Source organism: Oncorhynchus keta, chromosome 35 (assembly GCF_023373465.1).
Source record: "Oncorhynchus keta strain PuntledgeMale-10-30-2019 chromosome 35, Oket_V2, whole genome shotgun sequence".
Taxonomy (NCBI): Eukaryota; Metazoa; Chordata; class Actinopteri; order Salmoniformes; family Salmonidae; genus Oncorhynchus; species Oncorhynchus keta.
The window spans coordinates 68,823,753-68,848,203 of NC_068455.1; the positions used below are offsets into that span (position 1 = coordinate 68,823,753).

General features: G+C 45.6%; 1 protein-coding gene across 3 annotated transcripts in view; it reads left to right on the forward strand.

Moving 5' to 3' along the window:
• The first annotated feature begins 2,620 nt into the window (after positions 1 to 2,620).
• LOC118368916 (protein mono-ADP-ribosyltransferase PARP14-like) overlaps positions 2,621 to 24,451 on the forward strand; it is a 28,302-nt gene continuing 6,471 nt past the window's right edge. Inside the window, exons 1-6 of one of the 3 annotated variants that reach the window (XM_052497455.1) lie at positions 2,621 to 3,159; positions 9,939 to 10,051; positions 10,595 to 12,733; positions 19,841 to 20,089; positions 20,190 to 20,414; positions 20,554 to 20,620. In XM_052497455.1, the coding sequence (XP_052353415.1) occupies positions 2,988 to 3,159; positions 9,939 to 10,051; positions 10,595 to 12,733; positions 19,841 to 20,089; positions 20,190 to 20,414; positions 20,554 to 20,620 (2,965 nt within the window). In that variant the 5' untranslated portion in view covers positions 2,621 to 2,987. Of the gene's footprint in view, positions 3,160 to 9,938; positions 10,052 to 10,552; positions 12,734 to 19,840; positions 20,090 to 20,189; positions 20,415 to 20,553; positions 20,621 to 24,451 lie in introns of all 3 variants that reach the window. The other 2 variants (XM_035753401.2, XM_052497454.1) reach the window with 2 other exon arrangements.

Below are 24,451 nucleotides of genomic sequence, written 5' to 3' on the forward strand. Positions count from 1 at the left end.
GAGTAGTACAGAAGGTGTCTTATGCTGAGGCAGTGAAGAGAGTGGTAGAAGAAGATGGGTCCAGGTTGAGGCAGACATGATCAGAGTAGTACAGAAGGTGTCTTATGCTGAGGCAGTGAAGAGAGTGGTAGAAGAAGATGGGTCCAGGTTGAGGCAGACATGATCAGAGTAGTACAGAAGGTGTCTTATGCTGAGGCAGTGAAGAGAGTGGTAGAAGAAGATGGGTCCAGGTTGAGGCAGCCAGGATCAGAGTAGTACAGAAGGTGTCTTATGCTGAGGCAGTGAAGAGAGTGGTAGAAGAAGATGGGTCCAGGTTGAGGCAGCCAGGATCAGAGTAGTACAGAAGGTGTCTTATGCTGAGGCAGTGAAGAGAGTGGTAGAAGAAGATGGGTCCAGGTTGAGGCAGACATGATCAGAGTAGTACAGAAGGTGTCTTATGCTGAGGCAGTGAAGAGAGTGGTAGAAGAAGATGGGTCCAGGTTGAGGCAGACAGGATCAGAGTAGTACAGAAGGTGTCTTATGCTGAGGCAGTGAAGAGAGTGGTAGAAGAAGATGGGTCCAGGTTGAGGCAGCCAGGATCAGAGTAGTACAGAAGGTGTCTTATGCTGAGGCAGTGAAGAGAGTGGTAGAAGAAGATGGGTCCAGGTTGAGGCAGCCAGGATCAGAGTAGTACAGAAGGTGTCTTATGCTGAGGCAGTGAAGAGAGTATTAGAAGAAGATGGGTCCAGGGTGAGGGATGCTAAAAGGATCCTTGACAGAACACCAAGGTCAATAGAGAGTGCAGGGCCGGTTCCAGGCATAAGCGACATAATCAATCACTTACTTAGGTGCAATTTTGAAATTTGGTAATGCATCAGTAGTTTTTCTCTTGTTATGTCAAGTCACTGACAGTCACTCAATTAACCATGTCAGCTAACAGTTTTTAGATTGGTAGTTAGTCTTGCCAGCTATCTAAACTTGTACATTTTTCTCCCCCCCCCCATCACAAAATGGGTAGAATTGCACACAATTAGCTGTAAAACAGCAACACATGATCTGTACCCATGGCAAAATGGGTAGAATTGCAGGAAATTGACTTTAAATCAAATGATTCTCTCCACCATCAAGAAGGGGGCCACTAAAATGTTTTGCCACGAGGTGAGCCCCCCCAACCAAGTCTCGCTTAGGGCCCCCAAAAGCCTACAGCTGGCTCTGAGAGAGTGATAGGAATAAAGTGATTCAGTATTATTATTATTTTTTTCATGGCCATGATTGTCAACTGTACCGCAGGAATGGAACGTAAATCACAGAGGATAGATGTTGTGGTGACAGCTGCAGAGACGTGCTTGGGTATATGAGATTTTACTGTATAGGAGTTACAAGGTGTTTTGAACGATAGTGTCCTGTCCTTCCAAGTGTAGGATCAGATTGGACCAGAGTAGTGCAATAGTAATTTGGTTTTAATGGGTGTAGGGTTAGTTGGTTGGGCAATTTTTTCATAGTGTAATGAATTTATAATACAGAATAGTAAGCTAAAACACAAGTGGAGGCTGGTGGGAGGAGCTATAGGAGGACGGGCTCATTGTAATGGCTGGAATGGATTAAATGGAATGGAGTAAACATGTGCTTTCCGTATGTTTGATGTGTTTGATGCCGTCCCATTTATTCCATTCCAGCCATTACAATGAGCCCGTCCTCCTCTAGCTCCTCCCACCAGCCTCCAATGTGATGCACAGCCAATACATTAGGTGGCGGCATGCACCTACAACATTTGTTTGCGGACCGCCATAATACCAAAGAAGAAGAAGAAAGTCGAGGAGTGAAGTCTGGGGAGGTGCATCTGTGACAGCCGAAAGTCGGACACAAATGTGATTTTCCAACAGCAAAGCTCAGATCAATATGACAGTGTTGCAATTGTTTATACAAGATTTTCTTTATAATGTTGACCCCCATATCACACCCTCACAAACTGAAATCATATGTGCGTAGAAGGAATTATACAACAAACAAAGTGATGAGGCTGTTTGTATGTGGCTGCCGCTGCTATGCAAGTGACCTGTGTGTGCAGGTGATCAGGGGTGTATTCATTCTGCCGATTCAGTTGAAAAACATTTCTTAAACAGAAGGAAACGAAACAGGGATAGACCTGCCTGAATTTGTCCAATAGAAACTTTTGTTTTGTTTGCAAAACATAACGTTTTTCAACTGTTTGGACTAATTATTACACCTTAGATCAGCTGGATGCAGGCAAGAGTGTGCAAGGCAGTACTGAATGTGTCACTGTCTGTCATCTTGATTACTCCAATTTGTCTCTCCACATATCCACCTACATTCAAAACATTAATTTGTAGGCTAGGTTGTAGCAACCTCAGTTATGGGTATAGAGAAAATGTGATTCATGTAGTAGCCTAAACCTATCATTGATATATGGAGCTGGATGAATGGAATATGAATGAGTCATCCAATATACTGTGATAGTATGTCCACTGAATACATAAAGTGGCATAGTTGGTTCCTGTCAGGTTTTTGGCCACGTTCGCGTGGGTCAAACAAAAACAAGCTAATAATTGGTTGACAATAGGGCCACACACATGGCAGGGGATGGCTGGTAAAGAGCAACTGCAGAAACTTGCAGTCGAATGCAGTCAAAACTACATTACCTATGATCACATGATTTTTGTAAAGTTCATGCAGTCCACATTAGGCGCAAGTCTAACCATTTTTATCCCCATAATGCAACACACTTTGAAAGGCGGTGACCACATGACAAAACTGATCAACGTGCCCAATGTCTATGTTGCCAAGTAGAATACAAAAAAGGTGTGTGTTTTTTTTCGAGAAGTGTGCTCGCGCGCTTCAGCCTACATTGATTGGCAAGTTCACCTGCAAAAGAAAACTGACAGTAGGCCTGATGATCGGTAAACGGTTGTGCTGTTCGAATGAAACTGATTTGAGACCATGTACAGTAGCTATTATAAGAAAGCGAATAGGCTACTTTAAGTTACAATATGGAAATGTACAAATACCCCGTTTTCTTCGAGGTCCACAGTCTGGATCCAGCACAGAAAGAGAATATTGAAAAGTACTTTCAGGTTCTCCGTAAATCTGGTGGTGGAGACTGCGGACCGATAGACAATGTTGGTGACAACCTTTACAGGATCGCATTTTTTGACCAAACAGGTATGACAATGTTGAAATTAGTATTTGAACTGTACTTGAAACTAAAGGTGAAACGTAAAAAAGTATCTTAAAATGTTTTCCAGTGGATAATTCTGGAACAGTTTCACTTTCACATTTAAAATAGTAAAAATCAATAACCCATGAATTGATTGTCACAGAAACATAAAAATAGATATGGTTAATTCTATAAAGTATACTTATACAACCTTTGCTTTGACTAAAAAGTCCAGTTTTGATTTGATGGAAATACATAACATTTTTCAAATGGAATTTAAAGCTATATAAATCAATAACTAATTCAGCCTTTGTCACAGAATCATCAAACTAGATATGATTTATTCTATATCAGTACATTTTGAATACAAATTCCAGTTTTGATTTGATAGAAATATATAAGATGCCATTAAAAGTGGTATAAATCAATAACTAATTCATGGTTTGTCACAGAAACATCAAACTAGGTATGATTGATTCTATAAATGTCTAGTGTAACGGATGTGAAACGCTAGCTTAGTTAGCGGTGGTGCGCGCTAAATAGCGTTTCAATTGGTGACGTCACTTGCTCTGAGACCTTAAAGTAGTTGTTCCCCTTGCTCTGCAAGGGCCATGGCTTTTGTGGCGCAATGGGTAACGATGCTTCGTGGCTGACTGTTGTTGATGTGTGCAGAGGGTCCCTGGTTCGTGCCCGGGTATGGGCGAGGGGACGGTCTAAAGTTATACTGTTACACTGGCATACTTTTACAACCTTTGTTTTAAGGAAAGTTCCAGTATAATTAAATCAAGTTTTCAAAGCGCTGGCAGTGCATTCAGACTTCTATCACCTGAAGCATGCGCACAAGATGAATATACATGCAAGCCATTCGTACTTGCAGAGCTTGTGCACCTGTATACAGGGTTCTGTTCCTGCTTCAGGTGAGTCTGATGGCACCACCACCCATATAGCCGATAATGTCCAACGTAGGGTGTACAGGTACTTCAGATTAGCTCAATGACCATTTACTTAGCCTCTGACGCAGGGAGTAGGAAGCAGGTGCAGTTAGTGAGTTTAATAACAATGAACGATAACAAAACAAGAGAAGCATCTGACATGGAAACAAAAAATACTACCTAATGACAAGAGTGCTATATAAAGGGTAAGTAATCAAGGGAGTAATAAAGTCCAGGTGTGACTGATAATGAGATGCAGGTGTGCATTGCCAGGACCGGTGGTTAGTAAACCGGCGACGTAGAGTGCTGGAGAGGGGGAGTGGGAGTAGATGTGGCAGTTCCCCCCGACACTCGGCCCCAGCCGCAGGACGACTCCGACCAGGAGGACAGCCCCGAGGGTGTCATGTATTGTCATGTTATGTCTTGTTCCTGTTCTTTCTCTTCACTTCGTTTCCCCCTGCTGGTCGTATGAGGTTACCTTCTCTTCCTTTCCTTCCCCCAGCTGTTCCTCATCTCCTCTAACTACCTCGTTTACTCTCTCCCACCTGTTCCCTTTTTTCCCTCTGATTAGGTCTCTATTTCTCTCTCTGTTTCTGTTTCTGTCTTTGTCAGATTCTCGTTTGCTTCACCCTTGTCCCGTCCTGTCGTAATCTGCCTCTTCATCAGATGCTACGTGTGATCAGGTACCTCTGTCCTCTACAACCCGCGCCTACCCGGAGAGACCAGCAGTCTGTTGCCGCTAACCCTGCTATTCTCCTCTGCTGCTAGAAGGGGACTCTCCTGTAAAGATCAGAGGACTTTATGATTTATTTGTCGCCCTCTCTGCGGGTTGTCTATTTTGTCAATCGATACATCTGAAGAGGATATATGTCTTCCCTGTGTTTGGACATTAAAAGACTCTGTTTCTGTTAAACCGCTTTTGGGTCCTCACTCACCTGCATAACAGAGGGAGAGAAGCAGCCCATTCTGGACACAAAAGTGGAATTCTCGGATGATGTTGGGATCTAGAATGTCGTCCATTGGAACCCAACACCACTCCTCTGGATTGTACCCTTCCCAGTCCACCAGGTACTGGAGCCGACCCCCATGACATTGTAAGTCTAGGATGGATCTGACGGCATAGGCAGGGCTTCCCTCAATGTCCGGGGGGTCGTGGGGGACGGCATCAGCCAGGGGACCAGGAACCACTGGCCTGAGAAGGGAAACATGAAAAGATGGTGAGAGCTGGAAGTTAGTGGGGAGTTGTAATCTGTAAATAACATTGTTGACCCTCCAGAGAACCTTGAACGACCCCACAAACCAGGGACTCAGCTCCTTACATGCCAGGTGGAGCGGGAGGATCCTGGCAGAGAGCCGGACGCGGATCACCTGGATGGAACACGGTAGCCTCACTGCAGTGGCCATCCGCCTGCTCTTTCTGACGATGCGCTGGAGTCTCATGTGAGCATCGTTCCATACCTCTTCTGCGCGCCTGAACCACTCGTTTACCACAGAGGCTTTGGTCTGGCTCGGAATCCATGGAGCCAGGGCTGGCTGATAACCCAGAACACACTGGAAGGGATTCAGCCCGGTGGAGGAGTGTCGCAATGAACTCTGGGTGTATTCAGCCCAAGGAAGGAATCGGACCAAATCCCCATGCCGGTCCTGGCAGTGGCTCCTCAGGAACCTCCCCAGCCCCTGGTTCATCCTCTCCACCTGCTTGTTAGACTGACGCCGGTACCCAGAAGTGAGGCTGACCGTGACACCCAGCTTCTCCATGAAAGCCTTCCATGTTGAGAATATAACACAGTAGCTCGGTTCCTCTCTAGGTTTCTTCCTAGGTTTTGGCCTTTCTAGGGAGTTTTTCCTAGCCACCGTGCTTTTACACCTGCATTGTTTGCTGTTTGGGGTTTTAGGCTGGGTTTCTGTACAGCACTTTGACATATCAGCTGATGTACGAAGGGCTATATAAATAAATTTGATTTGATTTGATTTGAGTAGATCTGGTGGAAGAACAGAGAAAGAAAGAGTATAAGAGTTTTCTGTTTTTTATTGTTGTAGTATCGTCTTTCACATTTACTAGAATAGCCACACAGTCAGATAGGATGCTGGAGATAATGTTGATGGATAACACAAGAGGGCAACTGTAGGTGTGCAAAGTTTCAGACTGATAACTTCAGGAATGGGTGAGCTACATGACATTTAGCATGAAGTCACCCAGGTGTTCCACACAAGTGGCCCAAATGTACCCAAGTGGCCGTGCAAATAACTATATACAACATATCAACAAGCAATTCTAACACACACACACACACACACACACAAAATGTTTTAAAAAAATTGAAAATAAATATTTTTAAAAAACAGTACACTCTTTGGAAGTCCTCGACACAATATTTTGCTGCCTGTGCCATGTCCCATAGCAGTCTCTTTCTGATGTAAAGCAGAGGCAAACTGAACAAGTGGTGCAGTTCATGCGACACAGAACACAACGACGCCTCCATGTGGTGCCCTTTTGGCCCTGAGGCACAGTCATGCCTGCAGTAATGAACTGTGGCATATGAACACCACTAGGGGCAGAGGTAGAGCGGGCAGCTTGGCACCGGGGGCTCCCAGTCGGAGTCGCTATCACTGTGAAAGAAAACATTTAAAAAATATTTGTATTGTATGAGCCTTTTATCATCACATAAAATAAACAGATATGTATTGTATAGAGCAGAGGGAACAGTCACGGAGGTGAAGTGCTGTTCCATTCAAATCCGGTCATTGTTGTGGGCCTGCCCTCCCCGTAAGGTAGTCATTGCTCGTTGTCTTCAAATCAGTTCATTTCGGTCAATACTCCCCGCAAAAAAAACAATAAGGTTTGGCTGTGTTGCAAACATCCAGAGGAATGCACTGAAACCAACCATGACTAGGTAAACGATGGTTTACCGTGTGTAATTACGTTGAATGCTCTGTAAAAAATTGATAGAGATGGAATTCACGGCACAAACAGGTTACAAAATGTTTCGATTTAAGCTATAAAAATGGATTTTATCAAAGAAAACAGCACTTCATTTGATCACTGGGACCCTCAGGAAGAGAAATAAGAGCAAGATATCAGAATGTAAGTCAGAATTTTACCTTCAGATGTGAATGTGTAAAAACTGTCATGGCGGAAAATGTTTCTGTTGTTGATTGCTCTTCTCAAACAAAAGCATGTTATTTGTTCTCTGTAATAGTTATTTTAAATTGGAAAACGTAGTTTGATTACCAAGATTCTAATCTTTTGAAGGGTGTAAGACACTTGCATTTTCAAGAATGTCTAATGTTACGACGTTGTATTTTTAGTTGTCACTCTGAAATTTCCCCGTGATGTTGATCCCTGTACAGGAATCGCAGCCATAACAGGATTTATTAACATAATGACTGACGTCCTGCGCCAAGGTAAGCCACCAGTACTTTCCAGAGATGGGCTGAATGGTGTGGGTGATACCTGGATGTCCAGGGACGACAGCTGTGTGCCCAGGACAATAGCTGATCCCTTATCCCTGTGGGAACGAAGGTGTTCTCAGGAGGACAGGTGGCACACGGATACAATTTCTGTGGATTACCTTGGCATTGGGACAGGACCGCCCACAACCTACTTCTGAGGCGTCCACCTACACGAGAAAGGGCAGTGTGGAATCTGGATGTTTAAGCAACGGGGCGGAGGTGAAATGAACCTTCAGCAGGCGAAGGACAGCCAGACAGTGAAATTTATACTCGGAAAGGTTTGGCTAAAAGTGATGAGGATGGAATGCTCATGCCAAACCCAGGAGACGGATGATCATGTGGCTGTCCCTCTGCTCTTGTGGATCCCCGGTTAGAACATACCGGACACCGTTGAAGCTGGTGCCCCTTCAGTCTGCAATAAGGACAGAGCCACAGCTGTCTACAACGGCGTCGCTCAGCTGCGGAAAGGCGTGTCGCCCCCACCTCCATGGGTTCAGGCTCTGACTCAGAATGATCAACGGAGGAGGGAGAGAGGCAGTGCGGGTTCCGACACTCCCGAAGCAGGTTATCCAGACGGAGGACCATTGTGATGAGGGTGTCCAAGGATAGGATATAATCTCGGACCTTTTCTGAAAAGGTTGCAGAGCACCGGCTCATTCCAGCTGCTGGATGCTGCCACTGTCTGAAAGGTGAGCGCGTACTCCTCCGCGGACTGGCCATCATGTCGTAGTTGGAGTAGGCGCTCACCCCCCTCTCGAAGACCACCCTGAACAGAGCCATGAACCCCACATAGGAACCCAGCTTATCCTCTCCTCTCTCACAGATGGCCGTGGCCCACTCCAACGCTCGTCCTGTCAGCAGAGAAATAAATGTTGCAACCTTGGACCTCTCGGTGGTGGGGGCTCCCATCTGATGAGCGAAATAGAGGGAGCACTGGAGTAGGAAGCCACGGCATTTCAATGGAGTCCTGTCAAATTTGTCCAGGAAGGACAATCTGGCATTGTTGAACAGGACGGACAGCTGGATGGGCTGTGGTACTGGCTCGCTGGGTCGACTTGTGGTAGAGAATCCTCCGCTGTTTGGAGATGAAGCTCCTTGAGTAATGAAGAGGACCTCATCCATAGCCGTTCCCAAATGAGCCAGCTGGTCAAGGTGTTGACGAAGTAGGTGACCCTGTTCAGCGACCATCTGGGAGATGTCTTGATTGATTGTTGCTTCCATTTGTGGAGGTAGTGTTCTGTAACATAGACGCCGGGAGTCAGGAAGCAAGTGCAGTTAGTGAGTTTAATAACAACAAACATGGATCCATAACAAAACAAGAGAAGTGTCTGACATGGAAACACAAACAACAATACCTGATGACTGATAACAAAAGAGTGCGATATAAAGGGTAAGTAATCAAGGGAGTAATGAAGTCCAGGTGTGACTCATAATGAGACGCAGGTGTGCTTGAAGATGGTTGCCAGGTGTGTGTAAAGGTGGGTTGCCAGGACCTGTGGTTAGTAGACAGACGACGTTGAATGCCGGAGAGTGGGAGTAGACGTTACAGAAACATAAATAGCCCAAAAATGTTTATACGTTTCTATTGATTCAATTGATCAAATTAACTGATAAAAACATTAAAAAAAACAGATGTGTGAAAATGTTTTTAAAAAAGAAGCTTGTGTTACAGAAGGTTAATTAAATAAATGTGTTACTGCTTGACAGACAGTGTCTCTATGCAATCATTACCAAATTGGGGTTAAAAAATGACCCCATTTGGTGCTTTTAAGATTTTTTTATTTTTTTTATTTTTTATTTCACCTTTATTTAACCAGGTAGGCTAGTTGAGAACAAGTTCTCATTTGCAACTGCGACCTGGCCAAGATAAAGCATAGCAGTGTGAACAGACAACACAGAGTTACACATGGAGTAAACAATTAGCAAGTCAATAACACAGTAGAAAAAAATGGGCAGTCTATATACAATGTGTGCAAAAGGCATGAGGAGGTAGGCGAATAATACAATTTTGCAGATTAGCACTGGAGTGATAAATGATCAGATGGGCATGTACAGGTAGAGATATTGGTGTGCAAAAGAGCAGAAAAGTAAATAAATAAAAACAGTATAAAAACAGTATGGGAATGAGGTAGGTGAAAAAGGGTGAGCTATTTACCTATAGACTATGTACAGCTGCAGCGATCGGTTAGCTGCTCGGATAGCTGATGTTTGAAGTTGGTGAGGGAGATAAAAGTCTCCAACTTCAGCGATTTTTGCAATTCGTTCCAGTCACAGGCAGCAGAGTACTGGAACGAAAGATACAAATATGTTGGTGCTTTTAGTTGTTATTTTTATTACCACCACTACTATAACAACGACTACAACGGCAACATCAACTCATGCCTCTGTAACTCTTTCAGTCCAGGAGAGGGTACTTCAGAAACCTAATCATGTGTTGGAGATGCCTGGAGGACCTCTCTTCCTCACTCTGAGAGGCAGCCAGGAGCCTCCACCCACAACATTCAGCAGTCAGGTGAGGCCAGACTTAACAGACACACCTATACAGTACATGCAGAGTCACATAACCTGCTTGATAAGACATTTATGTTCCATAACATGAGGTCAAAACACACAGACGTCAATGCACTGTTGTTGTATTTACATCCCAGTAAACATAACGTTTAGTCATATATCATGGATCTGTCTGTCAGGTTATGACTTTATTATCCCTTCAAATGATGTCCAAATAGTCTGATTACATTGCATGTTTGGCTTTACTTATTGTTATAATAAGTAAAACATGAATTTACAATATGAGGAATGACATTAAAATAAATTCCAACTGAAAGCAATCTGTATTAAACTAACAAAATGGACAAATGCCAAACCAGTTGCTAGATTTCTAATATAATCCAGACGCAGCTGTACGGTTGACCTACAATAATAAATGAATAATAAACATAGATAAAGACAGACATAATAATCATTAATAGTGGAATTCTCCAGGATTTACACCTTTTATCTCTGACTCTAGAGTCACCAGTCCCTCCCATTCCATCCCTCCCTCCCTGTCCAGACATCGCCACCTGGTTTCCTAGAGCATGAACTGCATCTAGACTCCTACCTCCTGAGATACCTGAAGGAGAGCCCTGGGGCTGGAAGAGACCTGCAGCAGCAGCTGTCCTCTCTGGGCTGCTCTGTCCACCTCCATCCAGAGGACAAGAGGGCAGTGGTCAGAGGCTCAGGCCAAGCTGGGTCATGTGGAGATGGGGTTGGGGCGGGACCATGGAAGACACAGGTCGGGAGACTGTTCAAACAGCTCCAGGAGCGGTACACATGCCACTATGAGGTAGACCCACGTAAGCGCCAGACTCTGCTTCAGAGCAGTACCCTGGGTTCGGAGGATGTGAGGGTTTACTGCGAAGCAGCGGAAGGGTTTGCGGTGGTGGTTGGGGAGGGGCCCGAGGTCCAGGCCAAGCTGAAGGAGCTGGAGGCCTTCCAGGGTCAGGGTCTGAGCTCCTGGACGCAGGAGAAGATCAGCACCACCTGTCGTCTGGGACAGTCCAAACTCCGGCTTCTAGAGGAAGTTATAGAGAAGGATTTGGGTGAGGCTGTTCCAGGGGTGAGGGTGACGCGCAGTGACTCATCTCAGCTGGTGCTGGATGGTTCAGCAAGTGATGTCCGGACAGCCAGACAGTTAGTTACAGATAAAATCTCTCTGGTGCTGGAGCGGGTGGTGCCTGCGGTGTCCCCCCACCTCCTGTCCTTCCTGAGGGATGAGTATGGGAGGTCTGGGAACCTGAGCAGTCTGCTGGGGTTGGGACTCCATGTGGAGGTAGAGCTGGGGGATACAGAGCTTCGTCTGTTCTCCCTATCCTCTGGGAAACTGGAGCAGGCTGAGAAGAATCTGCTGGGAAAGTTTGGGGAGGAGAAGATTGATGTGCCCAACTGTGGCACCCTGCCATCTGAACTGAAATCCAAGCTTGAGAAGAAGGTGAAGGAGATGAACCAGAGCAGATGCAGGGTGGTGGCAAGGTATGGTCCTGGGTGTAGAGTGCAGTTGCTGGGCCACGTGAAGGAGGTTCAGGAGCTGAGGGAGGAGATCGGGGCCTTTCTGATAGACCAGTCCAGTGTGGAGGAGACAGTGTGTCTCCCTTACCCAGAGATTGCTGACCACCTACCAGAACTGCTGGAGAGGATCGGTGTGGAACACACTGGGGTGACCCTCTACCCCTCAGCCTCAGCCATCCACCCCACTGTGGTGCTCTGTGGACCCTCTGTCCGGGTGGCCCAGGTTAGGGACAGGTTGGGTCCCGCTCTGGCCTCCTTGGTCCACCAGACTGTGACCATAGACCAGCCGGGGGCGCTACGCTACTTCCAGGGCCTGGGAAGGGAGTACCTGGGAGTGGTGGGTCGCTCTCAACACTGCCTCATCCAGCTGCACAACCACGGTGGTGTTGCCGGCGAAGCTCGCGCCGGACCAATACTGGAGGAGATGGTCACAGCCACCAGCTATCGCCTCCAGCGGGGGCTGCAGGTTGTGGTACGTCAAGGTGACATCACCAAGGAACAGGCGGATGCGCTGGTGAACCCAGCCAATGAGGACCTGGATCACGCTGGTGGCGTGGCTGCAGCTCTAAGCCGTGCGGGGGGGCCTGAGGTACAGCAGGCCAGCATAGATCTGGTTAGGCAGATAGGTAGAGTGCCCACAGGTACAGTGGTAGGGACTACAGGAGGGAAGTTGCCTTGTAAGATGCTGCTGCATGCAGTGGGACCAGTAGGGGGCAGCGTAGGTGGGAATGAGCGCCCTCTGCTGGAGAAGACAGTAAAGGCAGTCCTGGATCTGGCAGAGACCCGGGAGCTCCAGACCTTGGCCATGCCCTGCATCAGCTCAGGGTTATTCGGCGTTCCTCTGAAGGTGTGTTCTGAGGCCATAGTCTCTGCAGTGAGGGACTTTGGGAGGGAACAGCACATCCTTACCAAGGTCACTCTGATTGATGTGAGTGGAGAGGCAGTGAGAGCCATGCAGGAGGCCTGTGATAGGCTGTTACAGGGTAAGAGGGAGATTCCTGAGTGGGAGAGAATGTCGAGCACCACCACGACCACTACACATGCTCCTCAGAGAGACACCACTGCTGCCTCCACCAGGGGACCAGCTGCTCCAGAGGTCTGTGTCCAGGTGGAGATCATCCAGGGAACCATAGAGAAACAGGAGGTGAGAGAGCCTCAATGTTCCCTTTCTCTTTTACACTTCGTCTTCCTTTTTTTCTTACCCTTTTACTTAATTTCTTTATCTCTCCCCCCTCTCTGGAGAAATCTGGAAATTGATGAAAGAACGAGATTATGCTCTAAAAATAGCCCTAAAATCTAAATTAGAGCATGACAGACGTAGGTTTACCATGTTGAGAAATCAGACAGGCCAAGGGAAACTTTTTTATTTACATAATTGGTGAAGAAAAGGGAAATTCTAAATTGATATGGGAGAATCTAAAAAAGTTAACAGGGAAAGACCATAGTAACACTGCAAAAAGACTAGAACTCATGGTGAATAACAATCTAACACAGGATGCAGTCGAATTAGCAATAGCCTTCAATTCCTACTTTATTGACTCTGTCAGGGTACTGACACAGAACCCCTCCACTGGTTTCTTGGGCTCAGTGCTAGTGAATGACACTCAACCTGTCTTCATCATAAGGGTGGTTTCTGAGTCAAAGGTGAACAAGGTGATTAGCTCACTAAAGAACTCTAAAGCCAAAGATGTGTTTGGGATGGACTCTACCTTTCTTAAAAACTACAAAGAGTCACTCATTGGCCCCATTACTAAGGTCACCAACACATCTATTGGTCTCGGTGTGTTTCCAAGGGTATGGAAGTCGGCCATAATAACGGCCATCTTTAAATCAGGCGACCCTGCTGACGTGAGTAACTACAGGCCCATTAGTATACTACCTGTGGTGTCAAAGGTTGTTGAAAAGTGTGTAGCAGAACAACTGATTGCCCACCTCAACAACAGCCCCTTCACATTACACTCCATGCAGTTTGGCTTCAGAGCGAAACACTCCACAGAAACGGCCAACTGCTTTCTTCTGGAAAATGTGAAGTCCAAGATGGACAAAGGGGGTGCTGTTGGGGCTGTGTTTCTGGACCTAGGGAAGGCTTTTGATACTGTTAACCATGAGATTCTCATCACAAAATTGTCCAAGTTCAACTTTTCCCCTGATGCCTTGAGATGGATGAAATCATACCTTGAAGGCAAAACTCAGTGTGTCAGAGTGAGCAATGAGCTGTCGCCCACTCGTAGCTATTTATTTATTTTATTTTTTATTTTATTTCACCTTTATTTAACCAGGTAGGCTAGTTGAGAACAAGTTCTCATTTGCAACTGCGACCTGGCCAAGATAAAGCACAGCAGTGTGAACAGACAACACAGAGTTACACATGGAGTAAACAATTAGCAAGTCAATAACACAGTAGAGAAAAAAAAGGGGGAGTCTATATACAATGTGTGCAAAAGGCATGAGGAGGTAGGCGAATAATTACAATTTTGCAGATTAACACTGGAGTGATAAATGATCAGATGGTCATGTACAGGTAGAGATATTGGTGTGCAAAAGAGCAGAAAAGTAAATAAAAAAACAGTATAAAAACAATATGGGAATGAGGTAGGTGAAAATGGGTGGGCTATTTACCAATAGACTATGTACAGCTGCAGCGATCGGTTAGCTGCTCGGATAGCTGATGTTTGAAGTTGGTGAGGGAGATAAAAGTCTCCAACTTTTTGCAGTTCGTTCCAGTCACAGGCAGCAGAGTACTGGAACGAAAGGCGGCCAAATGAGGTGTTGGCTTTAGGGATGATCAGTGAGATACACCTGCTGGAGTGCGTGCTACGGATGGGTGTTGCCATCGTGACCAGTGAACTGAGATAAGGCGGAGCTTTACCTAGCATGGACTTGTAGATGACCTGGAGCCAGTGGGTCTGGCGACGAATATGTAGCGAGGGCCAGCCGACTAGAGCATCCAAGTCGCAGTGGTGGGTGGTATAAGGTGCTTTAGTGACAAAACGGATGGCACTGTGATAGACTGCATCCAGTTTGCTGAGTAGAGTGTTGGAAGCCATTTTGTAGATGACATCGCCGAAGTCGAGGATCGGTAGGATAGTCAGTTTTACTAGGGTAAGCTTGGCGGCGTGAGTGAAGGAGGCTTTGTTGCGGAATAGAAAGCCGACTCTTGATTTGATTTTCGATTGGAGATGTTTGATATGAGTCTGGAAGGAGAGTTTGCAGTCTAGCCAGACACCTAGGTACTTATAAATGTCCACATATTCAAGGTCGGAACCATCCAGGGTGGTGATGCTAGTCGGGCATGCGGGTGCAGGCAGCGATCGGTTGAAAAGCATGCATTTGGTTTTACTAGCGTTTAAGAGCAGTTGGAGGCCACGGAAGGAGTGCTGTATGGCATTGAAGCTCGTTTGGAGGTTAGATAGCACAGTGTCCAATGACGGGCCGAAAGTATATAGAATGGTGTCGTCTGCGTAGAGGTGGATCAGGGAATCGCCCGCAGCAAGAGCAACATCATTGATATATACAGAGAAAAGAGTCGGCCCGAAAATTGAACCGTGTGGCACCCCCATAGAGACTGCCAGAGGACCGGACAGCATGCCCTCTGATTTGACACACTGAACTCTGTCTGCAAAGTAATTGGTGAACCAGGCAAGGCAGTCATCTGAAAAACCGAGGCTACTGAGTCTGCCGATAAGAATAAGGTGATTGACAGAGTCGAAAGCCTTGGCAAGCTCGATGAAGACGGCTGGACAGTACTGTTTTTTATCGCTGGTGGTTATGATATCGTTTAGTATCTTTAGCGTGGCTGAGGTGCACCCATGACCGGCTCGGAAACCAGATTGCACAGCGGAGAAGGTACGGTGGGATTTGAAATGTTCAGTGATCTGTTTATTAACTTTGCTTTCGAAGACTTTAGATAGGCAGGGCAGGATGGAAACAGGTCTGTCACAGTTTGGGTCTAGGGTGTCACCCCCTTTGAAGAGGGGGATGACCGTGGCAGCTTTCCAATCTTTAGGGATCTCGGATGATACGAAAGAGAGGTTGAACAGGCTGGTAATAGGGGTTGCGACAATGGCGGCGGATAGTTTCAGGAATAGAGGGTCCAGATTGTCAAGCCCAGCTGATTTGTACGGGTCCAGGTTTTGCAGCTCTTTCAGAACATCTGCTATCTGGATTTGGGTAAAGGAGAACCTGGAGAGGCTTGGGCGAGGAGCTGCGGGGGGGCGGAGCTGTTGGCCGAGGTTGGAGTAGCCAGGCGGAAGGCATGGCCAGCCGTTGAGAAATGCTTATTGAAGTTTTCGATAATCATGAATTTATCGGTGGAGACCGTGTTACCTAGCCTCAGTGCAGTGGGCAGCTGGGAGGAGGTGCTCTTGTTCTCCATGGACTTCACAGTGTCCCAGAACTTTTTGGAGTTGGAGCTACAGGATGCAAACTTCTGCCTGAAGAAGCTGGCCTTAGCTTTCCTGACTGACTGCGTGTATTGGTTCCTGACTTCCCTGAACAGTTGCATATCACGGGGACTATTCGATGCTATTGCAGTCCGCCACAGGATGTTTTTGTGCTGGTCGAGGGCAGTCAGGTCTGGAGTGAACCAAGGGCTGTATCTGTTCTTGGTTCTGCATTTTTTGAACGGAGCATGCTTATCTAAAATGGTGAGGAAGTTACTTTTAAAGAATGACCAGGCATCCTCAACTGACGGGATGAGGTCAATGTCCTTCCAGGACACCCGGGCCAGGTCGATTAGAAAGGCCTGCTCACAGAAGTGTTTTAGGGAGCGTTTGACAGTGATGAGGGTGGTCGTTTGACTGCGGCTCCGTGGCGGATACAGGCAATGAGGCAGTGGTCGCTGAGATCCTGGTTGAAGACAGCGGAGGTGTATTTGGAGGGCCAGTTGGTCAGGATGACGTCTATGAGGGTGCCCTTGTTTACAGAGTTAGGGTTGTACCTGGTGGGTTCCTTGATGATTTGAGTGAGATTGAGGGCATCTAGCTTAGATTGTAGGACTGCCGGGGTGTTAAGCATATCCCAGTTTAGGTCACCTAACAGAACAAACTCTGAAGCTAGATGGGGGGGCGATCAATTCACAAATGGTGTCCAGGGCACAGCTGGGAGCTGAGGGTGGTCGGTAGCAGGCGGCAACAGTGAGAGACTTATTTCTGGAGAGAGTAATTTTCTAAATTAGTAGTTCAAACTGTTTGGGTATGGACCTGGAAAGTATGACATTACTTTGCAGGCTATCTCTGCAGTAGACTGCAACTCCTCCCCCTTTGGCAGTTCTATCTTGACGGAAGATGTTATAGTTGGGTATGGAAATCTCTGAATTTTTGGTGGCCTTCCTGAGCCAGGATTCAGACACGGCAAGGACATCAGGGTTAGCAGAGTGTGCTAAAGCAGTGAGTAAAACAAACTTAGGGAGGAGGCTTCTGATGTTGACATGCATGAAACCAAGGCTTTTTCGATCACAGAAGTCAACAAATGAGGGTGCCTGGGGACATGCAGGGCCTGGGTTTACCTCCACATCACCCCCGCGGAACAGAGAAGGAGTAGTATGAGGGTGCGGCTAAAGGCTATCAAAACTGATCGCCTAGAGCGTTGGGGACAGAGAATAAGAGGAGCAGGTTTCTGGGCATGGTAGAATATATTCAGGGCATAATGCGCAGACAGGGGTATGGTGGGGTGCGGGTACAGCGGAGGTAAGCCCAGGCACTGGGTGATGATGAGAGAGGTTGTATCTCTGGACGTGCTGGTTGTAATGAGTGAGGTCACCGCATGTGTGGGAGGTGGGACAAAGGAGGTAACAGGGGTATGAAGAGTGGAACTAGGGGCTCCATTGTGAACTAAAACAATGATAACTAACCTGAACAACAGTATACAAGGCATATTGACATTTGAGAGAGACATACAGCGAGGCATACAGTAATCACAGGTATTGAGTTGGGAAAGCTAGCGAAAACAGTAGGCGAGGCTAATCAGCTAGCACAACAAACAGCAGGTAAAATGGTGTTGACTAGGCAACGGGGCCGACAGATAAAACAAATAAGCAGACTGGAGTACCGTGATTAATGGACAGTCCAGCATGCGTCAGCTATGTAGCCAAGAGATCAGTGTCCAGGGGGCAGCGGTGGATGGGCAGGGAATCTGGACTGGCGGGTGTTATCCAGGTTAAAAAAACTAACAATGACTAAATAGCTTGTAGCTAGTTAGCTGGTTAGCGTCTGGAGGTTCTTGAGTGTGTTCTAAAAAATTTAAAATAATAGCGATTCCGTATCACATTGGGTGAGGCAGGTTTCCGGAAGGTATAAACAAATTAAAAATCAAAAAGAGATAGAAAGTAAATATGGGTCCAGAGAGTGTTTGGGACGCGGTGATTCAGACGGTTAGCAGGCCTGTGCTAACAAGCTAACAGTTCGTAGGCCCGGGCTAGACAAGGTAGCAGTTAGCGGACCGGAGCTAGACAAGCTAGCAGTTAGCAGGCCGAATTAGCAAGCAGGGAGATAGCGAGGGCTAGAGAGTTAGCCTTTGGGGGACGTCGCGATGGGGTGAGTCTGTTTATTCCCCTTCATGTGGTGACATCGATAGACCGGTCCTGGGCCCGGGTATTGTAGCCCAGGAGTATGCTACAGGTGCTCAGGCTATGATGTGGGCGTGCCCCAAGGGTCAATACTGGGGCCCCTCCTGTTCAGCCTGTACATTAATGATCTGCCTTCTGTCTGTACTGGGTCTGAAGTTCAAATGTATGCAGATGATACAGTGATATATGTGCATGCAAAGAGCAAACAACAAGCTGCACAAGAACTCACTACTGTAATGGTCCAGGTTACAAAGTGGCTCAGTGACTCGTGTTTGCATCTCAATGTGAAAAAAACTGTTTGCATGTTCTTCACAAAGAGGGCAACAGATGCTACTGAGCCAGATGTCTATGTGTCAGGGGAGAAGCTCCAGGTGGTATCCGATTTTAAGTACCTTGGCATCATACTTGATTCCAACCTCTCTTTTAAAAAGCATGTGAAAAAGGTAATTCAAATAACCAAATTCAACCTAGCTAATTTCCGATTTATACGAAACTGTTTGACTACAGAGGTAGCAAAACTGTACTTCAAATCTATGCTACTCCCCCACTTAACGTGGTCCTTCTGTGGCTCAGTTGGTAGAGCATGGCGCTTGTAACGCCAGGGTAGTGGGTTCGATTCCCGGGACCACCCATACGTAGAATGTATGCACACATGACTGTAAGTCGCTTTGGATAAAAGCGTCTGCTAAATGGCATATATTATTATATTAACATACTGCTTGACTAGTTGGGCCCAAGCTTGCTGTACAACATTAAAACCTATTCAGTCTGTCTACAAACAGGCTCTCAAAGTGCTTGATAGGAAGCCCAATAGCCATCATCATTGTCACATCCTTAGAAAGCATGAGCTCTTGAGTTGGGAAAATCTTGTGCAATACACCGATGCATGTCTTGTATTCAAGATCCTTAATGGCCTGGCTCCCCCTCCACTCAATATTTTTGTTAAACAGAAAACCCAGACATATGGCAGCAGATCCACAAGGTCTGCCATGAGAGGTGACTGTATAGTTCCCCTAAGGAAAAGCACCTTTAGTAAATCTGCATTCTCTGTGAGAGCTTCCCATGTCTGGAATACACTGCCATCAGACACACATAACTGCACCACATATCACACTTTCACAAAATGCTTGAAGACATGGCTAAAGGTCAATCAGATTTGTGAACATGGTCCCTAGCTGTGTGTTGCCGCTTTCCATGTTGTCTGTTGTCTGTAGCTTGTGAGGTGTGGAAACACTTTGTTTCTTTTATGAATTTTGTCTTGCTGCTTTTTGTTCTATGTTGCTCTGTCTGTATGCTACGTCTTGCTTGCCCTATGTTGCTCTGTCTGTATGCTATGTCTTGCTTGTCCTATGTTGCTATGTCTTGCTTGTTCTATGTTGCTATTGTCTATATTGTAATTGTTTTTAATAACCTGCCCAGGGACTGCGGTTGAAAATTAGCCGGCTGGCTAAAACCGGCACTTTTACTGAAACGTTGATTAATGTGCACTGTCCCTGTAAAAATAAAAAATAACCTCAAACTTAACTCTCTCTGTCTGTCTCTCTGTCTGTCTCTCTGTCTGTCTCTCTGCCTGTCTCTCTGTCCCTCTGTCTGTCTGTCTGTCTGTCTGTCTGTCTGTCTGTCTGTCTGTCTGTCTGTCTGTCTGTCTGTCTGTCTGTCTGTCTGTCTCTCTCTCTCTCTCTGAAGGTGGATGCCCTGGTGTCCCCCATGGTTGGTAGTAAGCCTCTTTCCTCCCGAGTGGGTCATGTCTTGTCGGAGGCAGCTGGACCAGGGCTGATGAAAGCGTTTGCGAGGAAATCAGGGGGACGGACTGCACCTGGTGACAACGTCCTGGTGGAGGGACTGTCTGGTCTCAGCTCTGGCAGCGTCTTCTTCCTCAGCTGTCTACAATGGGACAACAACCTCCACGGACCAGCAGTACAGGTTTGTCCCCTGGTATGTGTCCGTGTGTGTGTGTGCATGTGTGAGTGTGTCTTCACTTGGCAGTTGTGACCTTTGAACCACCATTAACCCTTGATCTCTGGTCCTCTCTCAGGCTCTGAGGCAGGGTGTGAGGAAAGTTCTAGCCTCTTGTGAGATCCAGGGATTCTGTTCTGTTGCCTTCCCTGTACTTGGAACTGGTGTGGTTCTCCAGTTCCCTCACAATGTGGTAACACAGGTTCTGCTAGAAGAGATCCGTAGGTATGAACAGAATCGAGCGAGCAGAACCCCCTTCCTTGTCCGCATTGTTATCCATCCCAATGACAGAGATTCTACCAAGGTGAGAAGAGACTTTTAAAGAAGGGCACTTCTCTTGACTTCCATGGATGTTTCATGCAAAATCAAAACTTAAGTTACTGTTTAACACAGTTCATCACTGGTTGCCCTTGACTTGTGGTTGTATTCTGTTTTACTACCAGGCTTTCCAGACTTCCCAGTGTGCTTTGCATGTCAGAGGGTTTGTAATGGATGCTTCTCCAGATCAGAGTGAGTTAAGGAAACTATTCCTGTCATATTTACAAATACACCTCTGCTGTCTTCAACCAGGATCTCAGCGATCATTGCCTTATTGCCTGCGTCCGTAATGGGTCTGCGGTCAAACGACCACCCCTCATCACTGTCAAACGCTCCCTAAAACACTTGTGCGAGCAGGCCTTTCTAATCGACCTGGCCCGGGTATCCTGGAAGGATATTGACCTCATCCCGTCAGTAGAGGATGCCTGGTTGCTCTTTAAAAGTGCTTTCCTCACCATCTTAAATAAGCATGCCCCATTCAAAAAATGTAGAACTAAGAACAGATATAGCCCCTGGTTCCCACCTGACTTGATTGCCCTTGACCAGCACAAAAACATCCTGTGGCGCACTGCATTAGCATCAAATAGCCCCCGTGATATGCATCTTTTCAGGGAAGTGAGGAACCAATATACACAGTCAGTTAGGAAAGCAAAGGCTAGCTTTTTCAACAGAAATTTGCATCCTGTAGCACTAATTCCAAAACGTTTTGGGACACTGTAAAGTCCATGGAGAATAAGAGCACCGCCTCCCAGCTGCCCACTTCACTGAGGCTAGGAAACACTGTCACCACTAATAAATCCACAATAATCGAGAATTTCAATAAGCATTTTTCTACGGCTAGCCATGCTTTTCACCTGCCTAACCCTAAGTGTCATGCAAAAGTAGATGTCCTAACCTACTTGCCAAAACTATAGTTTGTTAACAAGACATTTGTGGAGTGGTTGAAAAACGATTTTAATGACTCCAACATAAGTGTATGTAAACTTCCAACTTCAACTGTACATGTCCTGTAGTTATTACTATGCATGACATTCCCACATTGTAGCCTGTACATTGAATATATTCACTGATAATGTACTCTTCCTTGGCAAATAAAGGTGCGGTTCAGGTATGAATCTCTGAGACATTATTTTTCAGTCATGTCAAACTGTATGTATTACAATTATACACTTCAACAGTGTTTACCACTCCTACTCCTGGGACATCAATGATTAACACACTGTAACTATGAAATAAACTAGAAACATGATTGATTTGTAATTCATACATACAGAAAATAACTATGCATATCTAACTCCCTTCATCTGCATTAGTCTGAGGACACAGGATAGTATTTCAATGAAATACTTAATTTCAACCTGTGGAGAATTTGAAACGTTTTCTTGAAAGAAGTGAATTATCCAGGTGTTATAACTACATAAATGCATTATAATTATGATCATTTTTAATATTATATCATAAATACAAGTTCAATGTGAACTTCAATGCACGTATGTTGTGCATTATAAAACAAGGAAGAAAGACGAGGTGGTGAGAGAGGTGTAGAAGACAGAAAGGGAAAGAGGTAAGAACAGAGGCAGACAGCAAATGACTCATGAATTACAGTGCTACCCTAATATTCTCTCAGTTCATCACAATTGCGGTGTCTCCTAACCAGCCTTGGGCCCCCAGTTGGCCCGAAGGTTATCTTAAGAGCGGGTGAGGTGGCGATGACGGGACTGGCTTCCTCTCTCACATCAAAACATACTTGCAGACGAGAGACAGATGGATGGAGAGAGAACATGATTAAGACTTGTTTTCTTTATTCTAACACGGTCAGTCATCATAATCATCAGGAGGTGAAATGCAAAACTGACCTTGCATCATGAACTCTGGGACTACTACATCTCTGTCTTATTTACATTTTAAAGCATCTCTTTAATAATACTTCCTGTTGACCCGACCAAGTGACATCTCACCTATGATCATCCTGTGCCCTCTGTGTCAGCCAGTTCAGAATGGGGAGGGGGTCACCAAACCAGCTTATATAACCGTAGAGGATTTAGAGAGAAGGGGGAGATGGATGAAGTGAATAAGAGAGAGACTCTTATTTTGTGTGTGTGTGGTCTCACCTGGTGTCCACACTAAGTGGCTACAGAGTACTTTATGATGAAAAACAGACACATGAGGACAAACAATAGAAGATAATGTCAATAGAAGATACTGTATGTGACCCAGACACCTATCGGACTGTACCTGAAACATTTAAATATAGAGGGCTATGTGTCTCACCACTTGGTTATTAAGTCTAACCACCAGGGAAATCATGACTTGGCAGCAACAGATAGTCCAGTGAAAATGGCTGTGTTTATGTGGTGTAAATCTGAAATTTAGCAGCTGACATCTTAAGGGTTTTTAAATGAATGCATGTGAGACAGGTTCCATGTACAACAAGACAGGCAGAGATGGAGAAAAAGAACACAGAACAGTTTAATTACCTCTGGTTATGGACACTTTTGGCAGCAATAAAGCTTCCCACGGCCTGTTCCTCAGACAGTGAACATCTGGCAATATCTACATTTTCAACCCCTTGATCAGCTCGCTCTCTGAAAGTAAAGAAAACAGCTTATTTTTATAGATCTGAAAACAATAACTGAGATATGATCATTCAATCTAAAGCAGCAGGTGTCATTTTTAGGATACGTAAATACAGCCCAGTGCTGCTTACCTGAGATGCCGTCTTCGTAGGTGTCCGCTTTGATGCACTAAATGCACTAAAATAAGGCCTGTTTTTTTGTGAATACTTCAAAACGACGGCAAGCAGCTGAGAAATATGGTCATATTATGAAACTGGGCTCCACGGCGGATGCAATGAACTAGTTTTTATCCGAAAATAACGTTGTTAAAAATGTAATGTGTCCAGCTAACTACGATTTCAGAGCACTCTAAGTCTGAGTGTACCAGATCGCAGAATAATTACTTTATTAGCGCTCAACACCTGTTGAATATGGACGTGGTCAGTAAACGTCAGAAGATAAGCGCAATTAAATTGTTTCCAGCAGCACATTCACAGTCACCAACACTCTAGTTAACACGAAAACTGCCTTACCAGCTCTGCTAGGGTTAGTAAAATGGTCAGTGGTCTCATTTGTGTCTGGAAGTAGCTAGCCAACGTTAGCGTGGGGGCTTGACTGTTGTTGTAAGGCCAGAATGCTCAAATCAACCCTACTCCTCGGTCCGAACGTCCTGTGTGCACTCCGAGAGCGAAACGGTCTGAATTTACAAACAGACAATTTTTCTCTGAATTTAAACACCATAATATGAATCAAATTAATTAAGCCAGATTTCTTCAAATCAATCCCATATACTATGTTATTACAAAAAAGCTTTTAAATTCTCTGGTAATGCCAATACGGAATACTATACGGAATACTATCAAATGCTAATGCAATAACTTGCAGTAACAGAAGAAATGGCTGAGAATGAAATGATGTGCCACAGAATGCACAGCACACAGGGTGTGCCGCAGTATGACACAACTTTTAATGGAGGAACCACTGTACATGGATGATATTTTTGCAGAATTCTGCATGCAGAGTCTCAATTTAGTATTTGTCTCATTTTGTGAATTATTGGTTGGTGAGCGGGCCCCAGACCTCACAACCATAAAGGGCAATGGGTTCTATAACTGATAAGTAAGTATTTTTTAGCCAGATCCTAATTGGTATGTCGGCTTTTATGTTCCTTTTGAAGGCATAGAAGGCCCTTCTTGTCTTGTCTCTCAGCTCATTCACAGCTTTGTGGAGGTTACCTGTGGCGCAGGTGTTTAGGCCAAGATATGTATTGTTTTTTGTGTGCTCTAGGGCAACGGTGTCTAGATGGAATTTGTATTTGTGGTCCTGGCCTTTTTTGGAACACCATTATTTTTGTCTTACTGAGATTTACTGTCAGTGCCCAGGTCTGTCAGGGCCTAGGTCTGACGGAATCTGTGCAGAATATCTAGGTGCTCTTGTAGGCCCTCCTTGGTTGGGGACAGAAGCACCA